At 32.8% G+C, this 17,438-nt stretch overlaps 1 protein-coding gene across 6 annotated transcripts in view; it reads left to right on the forward strand.

Moving 5' to 3' along the window:
* Window positions 1-1,382: 1,382 nt before the first annotated feature.
* The window catches only part of LOC127736399 (chromodomain-helicase-DNA-binding protein Mi-2 homolog), a 48,117-nt gene continuing 32,061 nt past the window's right edge, over window positions 1,383-17,438 (forward strand). For all 6 annotated transcript variants that reach the window (XM_052246925.1, XM_052246923.1, XM_052246928.1 and 3 more), the window contains exons 1-13: window positions 1,383-1,609; window positions 7,351-7,466; window positions 7,866-7,958; window positions 8,561-8,909; window positions 9,428-9,585; window positions 10,242-10,454; window positions 10,827-10,970; window positions 11,909-12,085; window positions 12,540-12,665; window positions 12,961-13,041; window positions 15,192-15,406; window positions 15,866-15,994; window positions 16,446-16,551. In XM_052246925.1, coding sequence (XP_052102885.1) covers window positions 1,549-1,609; window positions 7,351-7,466; window positions 7,866-7,958; window positions 8,561-8,909; window positions 9,428-9,585; window positions 10,242-10,454; window positions 10,827-10,970; window positions 11,909-12,085; window positions 12,540-12,665; window positions 12,961-13,041; window positions 15,192-15,406; window positions 15,866-15,994; window positions 16,446-16,551 — 1,968 coding nt within the window. In that variant the 5' untranslated portion in view covers window positions 1,383-1,548. The remainder of the gene's footprint in view (window positions 1,610-7,350; window positions 7,467-7,865; window positions 7,959-8,560; window positions 8,910-9,427; window positions 9,586-10,241; window positions 10,455-10,826; window positions 10,971-11,908; window positions 12,086-12,539; window positions 12,666-12,960; window positions 13,042-15,191; window positions 15,407-15,865; window positions 15,995-16,445; window positions 16,552-17,438) is intronic.

Genomic DNA, 17,438 nt, shown 5'->3' on the forward strand with positions numbered 1-17,438 from the left:
TTCTGTTATGACCAGTTGTAACAAACATGGAAAGAACATCTATATACAGTTGTGTTATTACTGCTACATTTGCCGACTACGAAGCCTTGCCGGAAAACATCAAGTTTTCAGTGCTCTTAAATAGTTGATGATTGATTGTTGGTTGATTAACGCTTTAATTATTACAGTAAAGGTTTCAAATAAAGTTAGAAGACTGTAGTCGGCCGGTTAATAGTAAAATCGACGAAAGTGAAACAGAAAAAAACAGTGGAGAAAATTACAACTGAAAATAATAAAAGTATATCTAGATATGGGGTGAGGATAATATTAAGCAGAAACTGACGGAGTAACATGTATTAAAAGTAGAAATGGTTTTTGATCAAGCAACTTAAATTCTAGCATTGTCAGAATATTAGTTAACACTCATCAAAAATATTATTAATGTTCAGGCTCAAAAAATTTTTTTTTTACGCCAGACGTCTAAAAGACGAACTAGTGCAGTTTGGAAGGCCCAATCAAATACGAAGTTGAAAAGTATTAGAACCAAAAATTTCGAAAAATTGACAAATTGTCACGGCCAAATACAGCTAAGCAATCTATGGTTGGGGTTAGAAAAACCTTAGTGTTTCAAATACAACTAGGCCAGATATAATCTACGGCTGTGCGCTATATTTTTTACATTAAAAGTATAAAAAATGTTCAACTGTCATCTAGTTGACCATGACTGTCAATCTTTTCTTTTATTTATTTACAAATATTTTTGAAATATGATTTTTTTTTTTTTAGGTTTTACAAAATTTATAAATGTGACAAGAATAATGCTGTAAACAAACTTTATGATTTATTATACGATCATTGCTCTTTTACTATCACATCTAACTGGAATATCTATTGATGAAGCTCTGTCTAAAAAGGAACAAAAATTATCATTGTGACCTAATTATGTGATTACAAAAGTGAGATTTTGCAACATTTTAGACAAAATATTTGCAAAAGCTGAAATACTTTTTATTTTACATTTTATTTATTTGTTTTAATTAAACTGTATAAATCAATTTGCAATACATACTTAATTTTGTGCAAAAGCTGTTAATTTGAAAATAAAGCGATAAGAAATAGATTTTTGTCATCTTAACAAAAAGATGATGGGGCTCTACAAGCATATTCATTTTGTTTATTATAGATGTGTAAAAACTTGTCATTTAATAATTGTCTAATTTTTGTGTAAACATGAAAATCTCAGGTATCAATGAAAAATCGAAAATGATGATTATGATAAAGTACCCACGTTTTTCTTAAACAATTAAAGTATGCCTAGGGGTACTTTGATCTTGCACCTCATTAAATCACGTGATAAGTTATTAACTAAATCAAGAAAATTATGGGATGTATCAACCAATCATTGACGTCATACTGCGCATGTTCGATTAAAGTTCCAAACCGCGACGCTGGGGGAAAGGACAGGGCATCCTAATTACCATACAAAAATCATATCAAAAACGCATGCCAGCGCAAAATATATGGTGAAATCAAAGAATCAGACTCTTAAGACTTTAATTTTTGTGTGACATGCCAGGTGGAAAGTTTGACGAAGAAGATAACATGGAAATGGAAGAGGAGGCCGGCGAAGGTAAAAACCAATCAGACATTGTTTAATTAGCCATCGATAACAATATAGGATTTCACCTACTGAAATGTGAAATAGTTTGTTATAGAATAGTTTAGACCATAGATTTATGATCCATTTAGCTATTGACATACTCTTCATTCAAAATTATTTTGTGTTTATACCATGTTTTAGCGTTTAAACACGACCAAACCACGAGTCTGGAATCCCCCTTTGTTCATTTGCATATTCGTGGTAAATACGGCCTATTTTGAGGGTATTCCCCAAGTTAAAAGCTTTTAGTACTTGGAATATGTTAAAACTGTTCATGAAAATACCAGTAAAATGTTCATTTTGTTATTTGGGAGAATTTTGTTATTCTTTTAATTTTCAAACGACGGGATAAATATCTGGATATATATCAATGGTGTCGGCTTATCACTGCGCATGACCAAAGTTATTTTAATTAATGAGGTCAAACTTGCAAAACTTGTTGTGATACACAACTAAAACACATGATTGATTATCAAAAATATGTTGACTTGTAAATATATTATTGTGATTAATTATTAAGATATGGAGGGAAGAGGACTTAAAAGAAGCTTTTTAGGAGAACATTCTGTCTATGAAAGATTTAAAAATAGAACAGCACATGGTCTATTTTCATTTTCACTTCTAGCTTGTGCAAGGCAACAACCAGTCTTTGTGGGATAAAGTGGGGGCTCTGGTGTTATGTTGTATGAAAATATGTTTTTGTAATGGAAACATCAAAATGATTATTTTTATGTCAACATTGATGAAAATTGGATAAACTATTTATACAGTGAGGTGGTGAAAATTTAAACAGGAATTTACTTTATGCTTATTTGGAATAATTGAAGTTAATCACCTGCTATTATGAAATTATGAAATTGTCTAATGACTTATTTCATATTTTTCCAGATTTGGGAACTTAATATTCTAAAGACTGCCAATTTTGTATTAATTTTTCAAAAAATCATAGATGGTAGTTAATTTTATGTAATTTCCATCTTTTAAAACTGACCAAAAATTAATTTCCATCTTTTAAAACCGACCATTCTCCATGGTTTATGAATCATTCTGTGAAACCTGGCCTTTTTCAACATCTATATCCTTTTTTTCTCAGCAAATTACGGAGTAGAATAGTTTTCCACAAAATCACAGTCCTTACCATTAAGATAACATTATTGGTGCTCAAACATTAAAAATAAGTACTTATATAACTCTAGAATTAGATTAATAGTAATTGAAGGTCTCTCGGATAGTTTAAAGTTTATAAAGGTCAAAGAAAAATCTTTCCATGAACAAATAGTCACTATTCAAATATACATGATTTTAATCAATTCTGGTGCTTATTTTAATGAAATTAGTAAGTGATGACAACAGCTGGTATCCACTATCCATATATTCGAAGGAATCCTCAGAAAATTCTTTTAACAACGTTAGTCTAACTGGAAAACATTTTTTTTTTTGTCATCCATGTAGGTCATTTATGAGGACAGTAATTTCTTTGAAACCTTTCTTTTTAACGATACATCCAATAGTTTTTTCCTTAGAGTAGTGATGGAATTTATTCTCTGTTTGTGGTTGGCAATGTCTCAGAACCTTTAACCCAAAATTGAATTTAAAAAAAAAAATAGAATTTCTCCAGTTTTCTGCCTTAACATTAAAGCTAAAATTAAAGTCTGCAGTTCAAATGTTTGTTTTATTATTTTGTACATGAATGAGTTAGCAGCTTTCTACATCTAACCCAAATAAATTATAAAAATTAAACATTGAATTTTATATGGTGCAATTCAAATTAATTCTCAGTCAAAATATATAAATCATAGCAGAAAAGATGAAAATGGGATTATATGTTGATTTCAGACTCCAAGAATTCAGCACTCTATCCACTGTCTAAATCACCAACTCCACCCCTCACCCCTGCGACAGAGTCAGTCCGTATGGGCATCACTTGTAAGTACTGGTTCCCTGCTTCAGCTTTATTTTGCATGTTTGGTTAGATGGAGCCCAGTACATGTTAGATGATCTTTTAGTTTTATTATGCCCCCGCCGTAGCGGAGGGGGCATTACAGTTTTTTGGGTAAGAAGCAACAAAAATGATGATGTGCATTGTTTTAATGTGTATGTACAGTGTTTGGTACAAATTAATGTATGATGTTCATGTACAAAAGTCTTACCACAATATATAAACCTGTAATTTCAGAAATGTGTCATGAAATTGATTATGGTGATTAACTAATTTTTGTTGCACTTATGCCTAAGAACTAAAGAGTGGATCAAAAAATTCGTTGTTTTTACCAAAAAAGTGCTGAAACCCAATATACAAGGTTCAGCATTTTATATAACTATTTTTCCAAAATAAAAAAAATTTGTCTTGGTGAAATTATAAAATTATCTGAATGTTGGACATGTCACACAACTTTTCATTTTGTCAGACAAAATATTGAAGATTTTTTACTTGCAAATTCAGTACCAGCTTTTCTATTAATGTTGGTGTGGGAGGGAAGCAAGGGAGTTTTAACAAATTATGTCCTACAATTTGCATATGTACACTCTTTCACTAAGTTTACAAACATCGAAAAGATACACAACCATAACTGACCCCAAACTGGTGTCTAAAAAATAAAACTGCCCTTTCTATCCTGTCATGTTCATTTAAATGGAATGACTCACACAGACTTGAGAATTAATTCATCAAGACAGGCAAAAACCTACATGTAAATATTACATGTTCATGTAGGTGGTTTTAAATTTGGATAAGGCCAAGATAAAATCTAATTTGGTGTTTAGAATTTCCCTACTAATTCTTTGATTTTTATGCCCTTAGGTTTATATTAAACTTTTGAAATTGAAAAGAGACTAAATTGCAGGTCTCCCATATACTCAAAGTGAACAAATTTAGAAGAGTTCCTGATGCACATACAGGCCCTACCTACCCTATTTTTCTCAAGGAGGAAACGCTTAGTACCCATACTTTTTGTTTTGCCTTGTAAAACGATATAACTGCTACCCAGCTAAATGCAGATGTTTGTCATGCATGTTCAATTTTGGCACAATTTCATGTATTGGTCCAAATGATAATAAATATTTCTAGCCTCTTGCAATAAAACATTGTGTCTGTAGATCTGATTTGTTTAAAAACTTTTTCAATTTTATGTTTTCAAAATCTTAAAACTGATGTTTTCTACAAATCTGATCCCACTACGCAATGGGGTAATTCATTCATGCATGACAGAACTTTGATATTCCCAATGCCATGTAAATCCCCCCACCCTCCCTAGTTTGTTCAATTAAAAAGAAAAAATACTCCAAATAAGCGACTTCGTCTGTCAAAGCAGGATATGTGGTGTAAATAAAAAATGGTAATTATTTGTAGTCTACTGTAAAGACTGAAACTGCTATTTCTATGATAATTTATTATCAAAGCTAAAACAATTCATGATGGGATATCAAACTAAGGGATTGTTTGGAGGCAGGAAACACACATATTAATTTTTTTGGCCTTATATCATGATCAATGATTGTGATTAAAAATGGAGTTTTGTATACATGTATATATACTCAGAAAACTTTTTGTAATGTTTACTCTATTTATTGTGATGGTGGTAGTCATTATTAAATGTATTTCTCTTGCTTGTGTCATGATGTGGTAGACAATTGCAATTTGTAACAGTTATGTGACCACTTAAGATGGTGAACTATCCATATTTCATTTTATGTTAGTACATGTATATACATGTTGTGGAAATGAGTGAATTTCCCAGACAAATGAAATTACCAGACTTGATTTTCAGGTTCTATGTATAATTTTGCTTCTAGACTTGAGTCCAACAAAGTTAAAAAAACTGCGACTCTTCACAAAAAATCTTACGATTAAAATTGATCGTAAGTTAAACTGAAATGTGTATGACTTACAAGTATTTTTAATCTTAAGATTTTTTGTGAAAACAGCCGCAGCTTATTTGACTTGCAAATTTATTGTACCCTCTTACAAATACATGTACAGCTATATTAGACATCTATGACAACACTTCTTGCACCCTAGACAATGCTAGACCACCTAGGCTTGCTAGACTATCTGTGTTTATTTTTATTTACAGTTTTTGATGTACAGGAAAGCTTCTGTTTACCTGTACTTTTTGTTAATTAATGTTTAGTATAATGTATGTGGTGTTGTGTGAATTTTTAATTTACAAAACTTCTTGTCTGAAATGATTGAAATCATAATTTGATTGAGAGGTTAATTCTGTACAAATTGTTTTAGGCTAGCTACATGTATATGAACATGTTTTACTGCATTTGTAACATTTTATTTGTAGACTTTTATCCATTGTTTGTTCATTTTTTTTTACTGTTTATTTATTTTTAGAATGTTTTACATTTTACTCATATATTTTCATCCTTATTTTGTATATGCATGTACAATATTTAAAATTTTGAAATTAATATATTTTACTCTGTGTATATAAAATAAGGTGATGTGGTATGATTGCCAATGAGAAACGGACAACTTTTTAAGTCCAAATATAGTGGATTTAACTATAGGTCACATACTGTCTTCAACAATGAGCAAATCCCATACCATATAGCAGTCTGCACCGTTAACCACTAGTCCGATGCCCCAGACTAGTAAAATTTTATTCTAACTAGTAAGTATTTGCAAAAGTTTGTTTAGACATATAAGAAATGTGTCGGAATATTGCTCTTCCGACTAGTGGCTGGAAAATATTTTGGTGCAGACTGTATAGTCAGCTATGAAAGTCAGAAAGGCCCCGAAATGACGAAATGTGAAACAATTCATGTAAAAGACTTAATGACAAAACAATATTAAATCTAACAAAGAACAAATATGCACTGAATTACAGTCCCCTGTGGCAGGGTTACTTTATTTGTCTGGTTTAAAACAACAGCAACATTTTTTTTTATTACAAATGTAGCTCACTTAACATGGTTAATGAATTTTGTACATTTATCAAAATTTCTGAAAAATTACAACTAAAGACATGAAAGAGGTTATCAAAATTTCTGAAAAACTACAACAAAAGAGGAGAACATATATAATGTAAATTCCAGAAAAATAGACCAACAATCCATTTAAAATTCTCAAAGAATGGAATGATGGATTCATGTAAAATTGGATAAATAATTAGGGAAGGAGCAGCAATGGATCATGAAAAATTTTCTTAGAATGGAATCAACAATGATATACATGTAGTCATATAAAATTTTGATTCATGCATTTTACATTAGTTTGTGCATAGCAATTCCTTAGTGGTTCATACATGTATGTTGAAAAGGGTCCAGGGATATTAGGTTTGTTCCATTAAAAAATGTTTTTGCGTGAACCAATTTTGCAGTGATATTAGAAGGACATAATAAAAACTTAACAGAAGAATAGCATGTACAAATCTGAATAGAAGACAGAATCACTGAGATTAAGAAGAATGCCACTCATTTAGAGTGTGTGGTATGTTTGACAATGAGACAACTTTCCACCAGAGACCAATTGGTGTAAAAGATGTCAACTATAGGTCACTTTACTGACTATGTTAGTTTGTTAATGGGGTTTTCAGGTATAAATAACTTGTGAAAGGAAAACCCCTGGGTATATCCATTGAAATCCTTGATAAAAGGGGCTAGCTTTGTCGGAATTGGTTTGATTTGTTACTGTTAGTTGATGTTTCTGAAAGATCATTACTCTACATAAAGAAAATTGAAAGAATTGCCTTTTTTTACAGATGAAAGTTTTGAAGATGAAGCCGCCTCAGAGAAGAAAATAAAAAAGAGGAAAAAGAAGGATGGAGAACGGCAGAAAAGAAAAAAGAAAAAGAAGAAACATGATGATGAAGTTGAAGTGGGTATTCTTTGTTTCTATGGTAACAAATTTTCAGAGTTACATTGTACAAGTTGATGTAATACATGTAGGCTATGACTCAAATTTATGGTCAAGTTTTTGTTTCGACAGTCTCTTCTAAATATATAATCTTATTTGAAATTTTCTAAATAGAATTTCATTAGAAATTTGGAACACAGGTGAAATTTTTTAAGACCAACAAAACTTAAACATTAAGATGACTGTACTGGTAATTAAAGAGAAGAACAATATTATAGCAATATCTCTCATTCATAACCGTTTTGGCATACACATGTTGTGAGAAATTACCATTTGAAACTTATTGAACTGTAAACAGTATGATAAAAAAAAGCATTGTCTGATTGCTGTATAAAAGAGTATATTTTGGATCACTTGCAGGATTATGGCAGATCTGATGATGAAGATTATGCATCTCCACCAAAGAAACAGAGAAAGCCAAAAACTCCATCAATCTGTGCTCCTGCTCAACAGGTAAACACCCCTCCCCCAAAAAAAATATTATGAGTTTGTTGTCGTAGAATTAAAGGATAGTAGTAGAGAATGTTTTGTAGTGTTTCTGTCACCTGCCAAAAAATATATCTTTTCCAAGTCAGGTTTCAAATTATACATATTGTTTTGCCACAAGTTTCCCATTTATGTAATCTTTCAGTGGAGATGATTGCAGTGGTTATGATCAAATCTTATCTGTAACTAAGCAGAAAAAACAACTTTTATAATACTGAAAAGGGTATGTCAAAGAAAATGTAAAAAAGAAATGGTTATAAATGTTAAATAAAAAAACTAAAAAAATACATTTGTTTGCTATTCATTATTTTGTTGTTGTTCTGTAACTATCTAATTGATGTACTGCTTTTATTTCCATTCACAGTTGAAATCTGTAATGAAAAAGATTGCTTTTAACAGCTTTATAGATTCCTGATTAAGAACAGTATATCATGTACATAGGCAAGGCAACCTTTTTGAAAAGTTCATACTTATTCATACGTTTCAGGCTAGCTTTTTAAAAATCTCATACTTCTTAATGCATTTCAAACAAGCTTTTGGAAAAGCTCATACTTTTTCATACTTTTCAGGCAAGCAAGACTCCATCAGAGAAGATAGCAGAAGAACTTGGCGTAAGCAACATAGAAATAGAATACTCAGATGATGATTTCACATCGCTCAACAATTACAAACTATTTAAAGAACACATCCAGCCTCTGATTCAAGAGGCTAACCCTAAAGTACCTATCGAACGTATGGTGTCCTTGATTGGAGCAAAGTGGAAGGAGTTTGCTAAACTGGTTACAGAACGTCACAAGAAAGGTGACTCGAGCACACTGAGCACACCTCCTTCTGCTAAGAAACCAGATGACACTGCAGCTAAGATTAAAAAAGAGGTTCAGGAAGATGCCAAAGACTCATCCTATGCTCAAGATCAAGGTTCGTAGAAAATCAGTATTTAGATGAATATGTATCTATCAATGCACCAGTTCTAGATGAGAGACTCCCTTGTTTTCTGTTCAAAATTTGAACTCTCCCTCTTTTGACCTGTGGCCTGTAATAGACGTCAAAATCAGCTCCTTTGATAAAAATCTTCACATTCCTTTTTAGTTGTTTTCATAGTATTCTTCCTTCCTCTATGTTATCATAGGGACTGAAATAATGAATTATATAGCAAAAACATTTCATCTTTTCACTGTTGGACTCGCTTAAAAAATCCTTAGTGAGAACCCTGAGTCAAAGATGTTTTAATTATTATTCACTAAAAAGTGTTGTGCAGACAAGGAAGAAAACTGTACATTGAAAGTCAGGACAAAAAAATTTAACTTGGCTTCCCATATGTCTATGCTTATGCCTACGTACAATAAGCACTATCCTCTAATTGAAGATAAACCTCTCTGAATGTTGATGTATCATAGTTTTATACATGTTTATCTAATTTGGTGGTTTTTTTTCAGATGAAGGGGAAGGCAGTGAGGAGGAAGAAGAAGAGAGAGATGAGGAGGAGGAGGAAGAAGTAGAAGAAAAACCAAGGAAAAAGGGCAGAAAGAAAACGGTGGCTCCAATTAAAATCAAAATTGAAAAGAAAAAAAAGAAGAAGAAGAAAACTAAATCTGTAAGCAACCTTTTAGTTATGTCATAAATGTTCAAAGGATAAAAAAGTATACTTGAATCAAAATTAGGAAAAAAAGAAGTTCTTTGGTTTGTCCTGTTGAAAAAAATGCCCCTGCCTGCCGTCAATTCCAAGGGTCTTGATTCTCTAACTAATATAAAAATAAAATAGTTATGGTCTGATCTAGCAGTAAGTCTTGACAAAAGTATGCAACACCCATTTTAATCCTCTATTTCTGCTATTTCATGTGGACTTGATAGTATTCCAATCATTGAATTTTAATGATTATCATATTGCATGTGAGTGAGACTTCATTGCTAAAGCAGCCAGGACAATTTAAAATTTTACCAAAACCACTGTATGTGTATGTCATTAGATTCAACAAAAACATACTACTGGCAAAATAAGTTATGATGTCTGCTTTTAATTGTGATTCTGTGTAAATGAGATGCTTTGATTTTACAATGCAACTAAAACATTCGGTTGATTTATCTTTTTGAAATATATTGTAATAGAAAAGAAAGGATAAGGGGGATCCATCCAGGACACAAAAAGCAAAGGAACAACACTTGTATTGCTGTTCTTCATCTCAAAGTCACTTATTGTACCCATTAAGCATGTTTTATAGATACTTGTATTAATTTTGTTTTCTTTAACAGGAAGATGAAGAAAACCAGTACAACACAAGTGATGAAGAATTTGATAGACAATTAGAGGAGGCAGCACGGTTAGAAGAGGAGGCCAAGGCAGAGGAGGCAGCATTACCGAAACGTAAATCTAAAACAAAGAAAGGCCGAGGTCGTAATGTCAGAAAGAAGACCAAGCTGACTAATAAATTCCCTAACAACGATCCCGATGCTGAGGGTTATGAGGTATGTTAATCTTAGACAAAGAAAGGTAGAGATTGTAATGCCAAAATATCTAAGTTGACTATAAAAAAACTTCCATTGATGATCTGTCCTGCTACTGGGCCTTAGTGCTATGTGTGTGTATATACATGTAATTAGATAAAATCGTATTGTTATTGTAATAAAAAGGAAGATGAAAGTCAGCATAAAACTTGGATGTTGAAAATTAGGACGGAAATACTGCACTTTTGAAAATAATCTCAATTAGTAAGTTGCTTTTTGGTCAGTTTAGAAGCCATTCAACTCTGGAATCAGTATATTTCAGATTTACCACTTAAAATTCTGGCTTGTTTGCCAGCATAGAGGCTAGATATTTAAGAAACTTTTACATTTCAGACTGACCATCAGGATTACTGTGAGGTGTGCCAGCAAGGAGGAGAGATAATTCTGTGTGATACCTGTCCCAGAGCCTATCACTTGGTTTGTCTAGAGCCTGAGTTAGAGGAGGCCCCGGAGGGAAAATGGAGCTGTCCAAGATGTGTAAGTAATGAATGTGACAATTGCACAAGTATTGCTATTAAGATTGACATTAACAATTAAAAGATAGGCGAGGGCTTCAGCTTGTATACATTATACTTAAAATGTTATTGGATGTTAAGAATAATGCAGAGTATTATGTATACAAGCTGAAACCCCGCCTATCTATGGATTGCAGATGTCAATCTTAATAACAATGCTTGAGCAAACTTTTATACAAACAAATCAGGCATGCCAACCAAAACCTTTAAACAACAAGCATTAGGAAAATAGCTCTAAATGGTTTCATATTTGTATCTTGTACCTAAAAGCATACAATATGATTATAATCATTAGATTGTGACAAATAGATTGTTATATAAAAATAAGGAGATGTTATCTGATTGGCAAAAGGACTACTATCCATCCAAGAACAAAGAACCTGGATCTAAGCAAATATATTCTACTTAACAGAGTGGTTTCGTAATGGATCCACAAAATCTGCAAAATATTTTACTTAATTTTCCTTTTTATGCCCCCGCCAAGACGGAGGGGGCATTAAGTTTTACCCTTGTCCGTCTGTCCATATGTGGGTATGTACTTCCATACGTCCCAAAATTAGTTTCCGTTCTCTAACTTAAGTTTGCCTCAACCAAATGTTATCAAACTTATACACAATGCTTATTACCACAAAACACAGATCAAGTTTGAATTTTGGTGGCATCACTTTCACCGTTCTAGAGTTATGCCCCTTTATAATAGGAAAAATTGCAAACTAATGGAAAAATTGCAAAATTTGTCATTTCCATTCTCTAACTTAAATTTGCCACAACCGAATGTAATGAAACATATACACAATGCTTAATACCACAATACCCAGATCAAGTATGAATTTTGGTGGCGTCACTTGTACTGTTCTAGAGTTATGCCCCTTTACAAATTTTTCATTTTTTTTTTTTTAGGAAGGAGAAGGAATCAAGGAACAGGAAGAAGATGAACACATGGAATTCTGTCGTGTGTGTAAAGATGGAGGAGAATTATTGTGTTGTGACCAGTGTCCATCAGCCTATCATCCACATTGTCTGAACCCACCACTTAAAACAATTCCAGATGGAGACTGGCATTGTCCAAGATGTTCAGTAAGTGAAGCTTTGAATACTACTGGTCATCAGGTTTGTACAAAATAATATAACACTGGCACTGCATTTCACTAACAAATGGTTTTTCGGAACGATGAATTATTGTCTCAACTAACTGCATGTGTAATTTATGTTTACAGCTATAACCACTGAAGGACACGTGTTTGAGTTCTTGAGATATTGACGTGTGTGAGATCTAGAGATGTTGACCGGTGTAATTTATTGTTTGAACCACTAAAATGTCATTGAAGTTCAAACCATACACTTTATAAATTTCATGTGTATATCAAACCGAAACATTTGAAATCCAGTGATGTAAAAATATATAGGAGCTATATGACCAGAAGGAACCTGAAAAAAATTCTCAAATTTATCTAAGGTCAGCTTTGTCTGATGGAGTTGAAACCTTGTTTTCTAAATAATTTCTTCATCTACTGGAAATTTATGTTTGCAGTTAGAACCACTGGTAGGTAGAGTTCAGAAGATATTGACGTGGAAATGGACAGATCCTCCAGCAGACGAAGGTAAAATGGATGAATTGGACCACACACACCCTCATCTACCAGCTGTTACAAAAAAGGTATGTAGGCTCATACTCACAGACTTGTCTACTTGTTCTGAAGAAGTTCATTTTGAGAATTTGACTGTTTCATAGCTCAATTCAAAATAACGATCTGTTAAATTTTTTAATTTCTGATGGAACACCCTTCTTAAAGTTGAATTGATAAATTAACATTTGATTAAGGATAAGCAAATTTATGTACTGAATAAATTGGCTACTTCGATTTTGTATTTTCTGAACTTTGAATTGCAGTAATTTGATTTTTTTTTTCTGGAGATTAAACGCCATATTGTGAATTTTGTGTATTTTTCAGAATCGTAAACCATTGAGAGAGTTCTTTGTCAAATGGCACAATATGTCTTACTGGCATAGTTGTTGGATAACAGAATTGGCTGTAAGTTAACACGTCATAGTATATAAAATATTATAGTCATAGTATACAAAATACTATGTCATAGTATACTAAAAAGTGTCATAATATACAAAAAAACTATGTCATAGTAAACAAAAAACTATGTCATAGTATACAAAAAATTATATCATAGTATACAAAAATGAAATATGTCATTGTAAACAAAAAATGAAATATGTCATGTATAAATATATATAGTATATAGTAATGGCTGTTTTGAAATATATTGGATGTTGAAATCAAATTTCTAAGGTAAAACTCATGTTAATCAACATGTAAAATAATCCCTGGGCAAAATGTTTCACCTGACCAATAGTTTCAGTACCTAAAAAACAGAAACAAGAATCCTAATTGAGGAGATCGCCGGTTTTCCTGCCAAAGATCAGTGTTTTTTTTTTTCTCCAGGTACTCTGCCTTCCTCCAACATAAAAACTAATGGTATAGCCTAGGTACCTAAAAGTGGCGCTTCACCCCAACATATAAATAAACCTAAATAACAACATAAAAACTAGTGGCCATGGTATAGCCTAGGTACCTGAAAGTGTCGCTTTACGCCAACAAATAGATAAACCTGAATAACAACATAAAAACTAGTGGCCATGGTATAGCCTAGGTACCTGAAAGTGTCGCTTCACACGAACAAATAGATAAAACCTGAATAACAACATAAAAATTAGTGGCAATGGTATAGCCTAGGTACTTGAAAGTGTCGCTTCACGCCAACAAATAGATAAACCTAAATAACAACATAAAAATTAGTGGCAATGGTATAGCCTAGGTACCTGAAAGCAGCGCTACACCCCAACAAATAGATAGACCTAAATAACAGGGTAAAATTCAAATTGAATCAACAAGCTTCAAGATAAATTTTTCCGCTTTTGTTGCAAGTTTAGGTGTAAACCTGTTACTCTTTCCTCGGTCTTCATCAATGTGTACTATGATGATAAAGCATAGACTTAAACTACTGTTAAATCAGAAATTATTTAGATGCTTTTATTAGTGTGAAAATTGTGACGTGATAGGTTTTGCAAAAAATTGAAATCACATTTTAAGCCCGGGGGGTTACTTCCTATATTTTTAGTGGTACGAGTGTGCCGCAAAACACGGTCACTTTTTCATGCCCTGCTGGTTAGAACAGGGTCCCTTTTTCATGTCCTGCTGGTTAGAACAGGGTCGCTTTTTCATGCCCTGCTGGTGAGAACAGGGTCTTTTTTTAAACAAAGTATTTGTCCAGAACAGGATCGCTTATTTAACTGTTTGAGATACCGTCTAGAACCCGGGTCTAGAACAGCATCTATTTTATACGGTCTAGAACAGGATCATTCCCGGTGCATATTTCTGAGCATGTCTCGAACAGGGTATACATTTTTTGAGCGTGTCTAGAACAGGGTATGTTTTCAATATTTCTGTTTAGAACAGGGTATGTTTTTCAATGTTTTCTGGTTAGAACAGGGTATGATTTGGCAAGTGCTGTCGGCACATTTATACCCGAAAGGATAGTCTCTAACCCCCTGGGATTTTAAGATATTAATAGCATCATTTGTATGCAGCATCGCTTGAAATCACATTAATTAATCTCAATTGTTCAACAAACTCAATAATAAATTCAGGAAAACATTTGTTTGATTTATTGTATTATGCTGCCAGGCTCAGTAAGATCTCTGTATTCCGTGATCTTATTAGTCGCCTACCGGCAAAGTCGAATGGGATTTTAGGTTTGCACTATGTCTGTCTGTCCATCCGTCAGTCCAGAAAAATCAATTTTCAACACTTTTATTCTTCGTGCTTGGAGATATTGATTTGATAATTGGTGTATTGTTTTAACATGACAAGTTACAGATCAAGTTCCAATTTTGTTCTAGTCTGACAATTTTTTGCAGAGTTATGGTTCTTAGACTTAGAAAATTCACTCAAATAATCAGTTTTCCACACTTTTTTCAGTCATGCTTGAAGATATTGACTTGATATTTGTTATAGAATTTATACCATGACAAGTTATAGATCAAGTTAGCATTTTGTTCCAGTACAATAAATTTTTAACCGGAAGGGGACTATGTATTGCCATGCAATCTCTCAGAATGCTTGATCTATTGTACATTGTCATTATATGCGAGATACTTCTTTTATTTTAGTTGGATGTATACCATCCTGCACTGTTCCGTTGTTACATCAGAAAGAACGATATGGACGAGCCTCCTCCTCTAGAAGATGGTAGCAGTTATGGACAGAAAGATTTTCACAAAGATAAACAGAAAAGAGGCACTGATGGAGAGAACTTGGAGGAAAAATATTACAAATATGGTGTTCGTCCTGAGTGGCTTCAAATAAACAGAGTTATCTCCCATAGGTAGGTACCACACTGATTGAGAGAACTCTTAGGAAAAAAATGTTAAACTAAAATGTAGAAGATCAGGGGGGTCAAATTAGGTTCAGAGGTGAAAGGTCCATGACTATTTTTATTAAAATATCAAAGGTCCTCCTTTGTATAAAATAAAGGTGAGGTGTTTAGAATTACTCTCGGGACCTCTTGAATTATTGCAAAGGAAGTAAAACCTTTCCTAGGAATCAGTTGGTGTTTCCCTGGCCATTTAAAAAAAGCGAACTGTCTCATTGAATAAATACACTAGCTATTGTTCTCATTGGAGTACATTTAATGGGAATTTCAAATTTCTTTTTTGTAAAACTAATCATTCTTTGAAGAATTTGGATTAAAAAAAATATACTATTGAGAAAATACATGTACCAATACTGAATAGTGACAAGAGTATGACATTTTTATGTTTCCTACCTTTGTCATATTTTACAGACATTCCAAAGATGTGAAATGGTATTTGATTAAATGGTGTGATCTCCCATATGACCAGTCAACGTGGGAAAAAGAGGATGCTGAAATTACTGATCTGAAAAAACATATTGATAATTATGAAGTGCTAAGGTAAGAAATGATTTTGTGGAATTTTACTTTATGATTTACTGGAAACATTTCAAGAAGTTTCTTTGGTGGTTGCATAGGTGACCTGGCTATACTGTTCTATTAGAAAAAGGAGGCATGTATTATCAAGTGATAAAGCCAGCCGTGGAAACCTCTGTTTTCAACATAAAACATCCCTATACTTCCCTCTTATATAATATTTTAACTCCACTGTGGTATGCATATATATATATAGAGGGTGTATAGTTTATGGAGTAGATTATTCTTCAATGTATTTTGATGGTGAGATTAGAAGAAAGACTCCTATATGAATATTAAAGCAGGTAGCAGATTGAAATAAGAAGGTCATTTTCAGGCAATAAAAACATTTCAATACATCTTTTCTAGAGAATGAAAAAAACAGAATTTGTTTTGAATTGGACATTTTTTATTTGAGTGAATTTTATATTTGCAGAGTCCTCACAAACTTTGGTGAAAAGAAAGGTCCAGGAAAAAAGAAGAGGAAAAACCTTCCTGCTGATGTTTTAGCCAAACTGCCACCTGCTGTACCGACTACAGATGTAAGTTGATTTGCAGAACCATATCTTTGGAGAACATTTATTTCACATATCACAATTACTGTAAATTTAGAAATCATTACCTGCATTTATTATTGTGATTTTAAGAATGAACAAAAATGTGAGTTTAATTATTGCGATTATCGGCAAAGCTAAGTACAGATATATGTAATAGGATACCAGGATGTGAATTATTATTATTGAGATACTCAAGTAGTAGAATTTTTCACATTAATAAAAACCTTGCAACAATTTCTGAATTTACAGAAGTCCTTTCTAGAGATCGTGGCAATTTATTTTCGTGATTTTTTATACAACTGCAAAATATTTTTGGGATCATATAATGGTAATATGTCAATGTTGTCTGCGTCGACGTCAGAAGACACATTGGTTTCTGGACAATAACTTTAGTTTAAGTGAATGGATCTCTATGAAATTTTTTAATAAGGTTCAATACCACAAAAGGAAGGTTGGGACTGATTTTGGGGATGATAGTCCCAACTGTTTAGGAATTGGGGGCCCAAAACAAGCAATTTTCTAATTTCAGGATAAAAACTTGTGTATAAGTATTTTGATTGCTCTGAAATTGTACCACAATGTTTAATACCACAAGTAGAAGGTTGGGATTCATTTTAGGGGTTATGGGGCCAACAGTTTAGGAATTTAAAAGGGCCAAAAAGGGGCCAAAAAACAAGCATTTTTGTAGTTTCCAGACAATAACTTGTGTGTAAGTGTATGGATCTCTCTGACATTGTACCACAAGGTTCCATGTAACAAAGGAAAGGCTGGGATTGAGTTTGGGGTTAATTGCCCCAAACATGTAGGAATTGGGGGCCAAAAAAGGCCCAAAAACAAGCATTTTTCTAGTTTCCAGACAATAACTTGTGTGT

The sequence above is a fragment of the Mytilus californianus genome, unplaced genomic scaffold (genome assembly GCF_021869535.1).
Source record: "Mytilus californianus isolate M0D057914Y unplaced genomic scaffold, xbMytCali1.0.p SCAF_30, whole genome shotgun sequence".
NCBI lineage: Eukaryota > Metazoa > Mollusca > Bivalvia > Mytilida > Mytilidae > Mytilus > Mytilus californianus.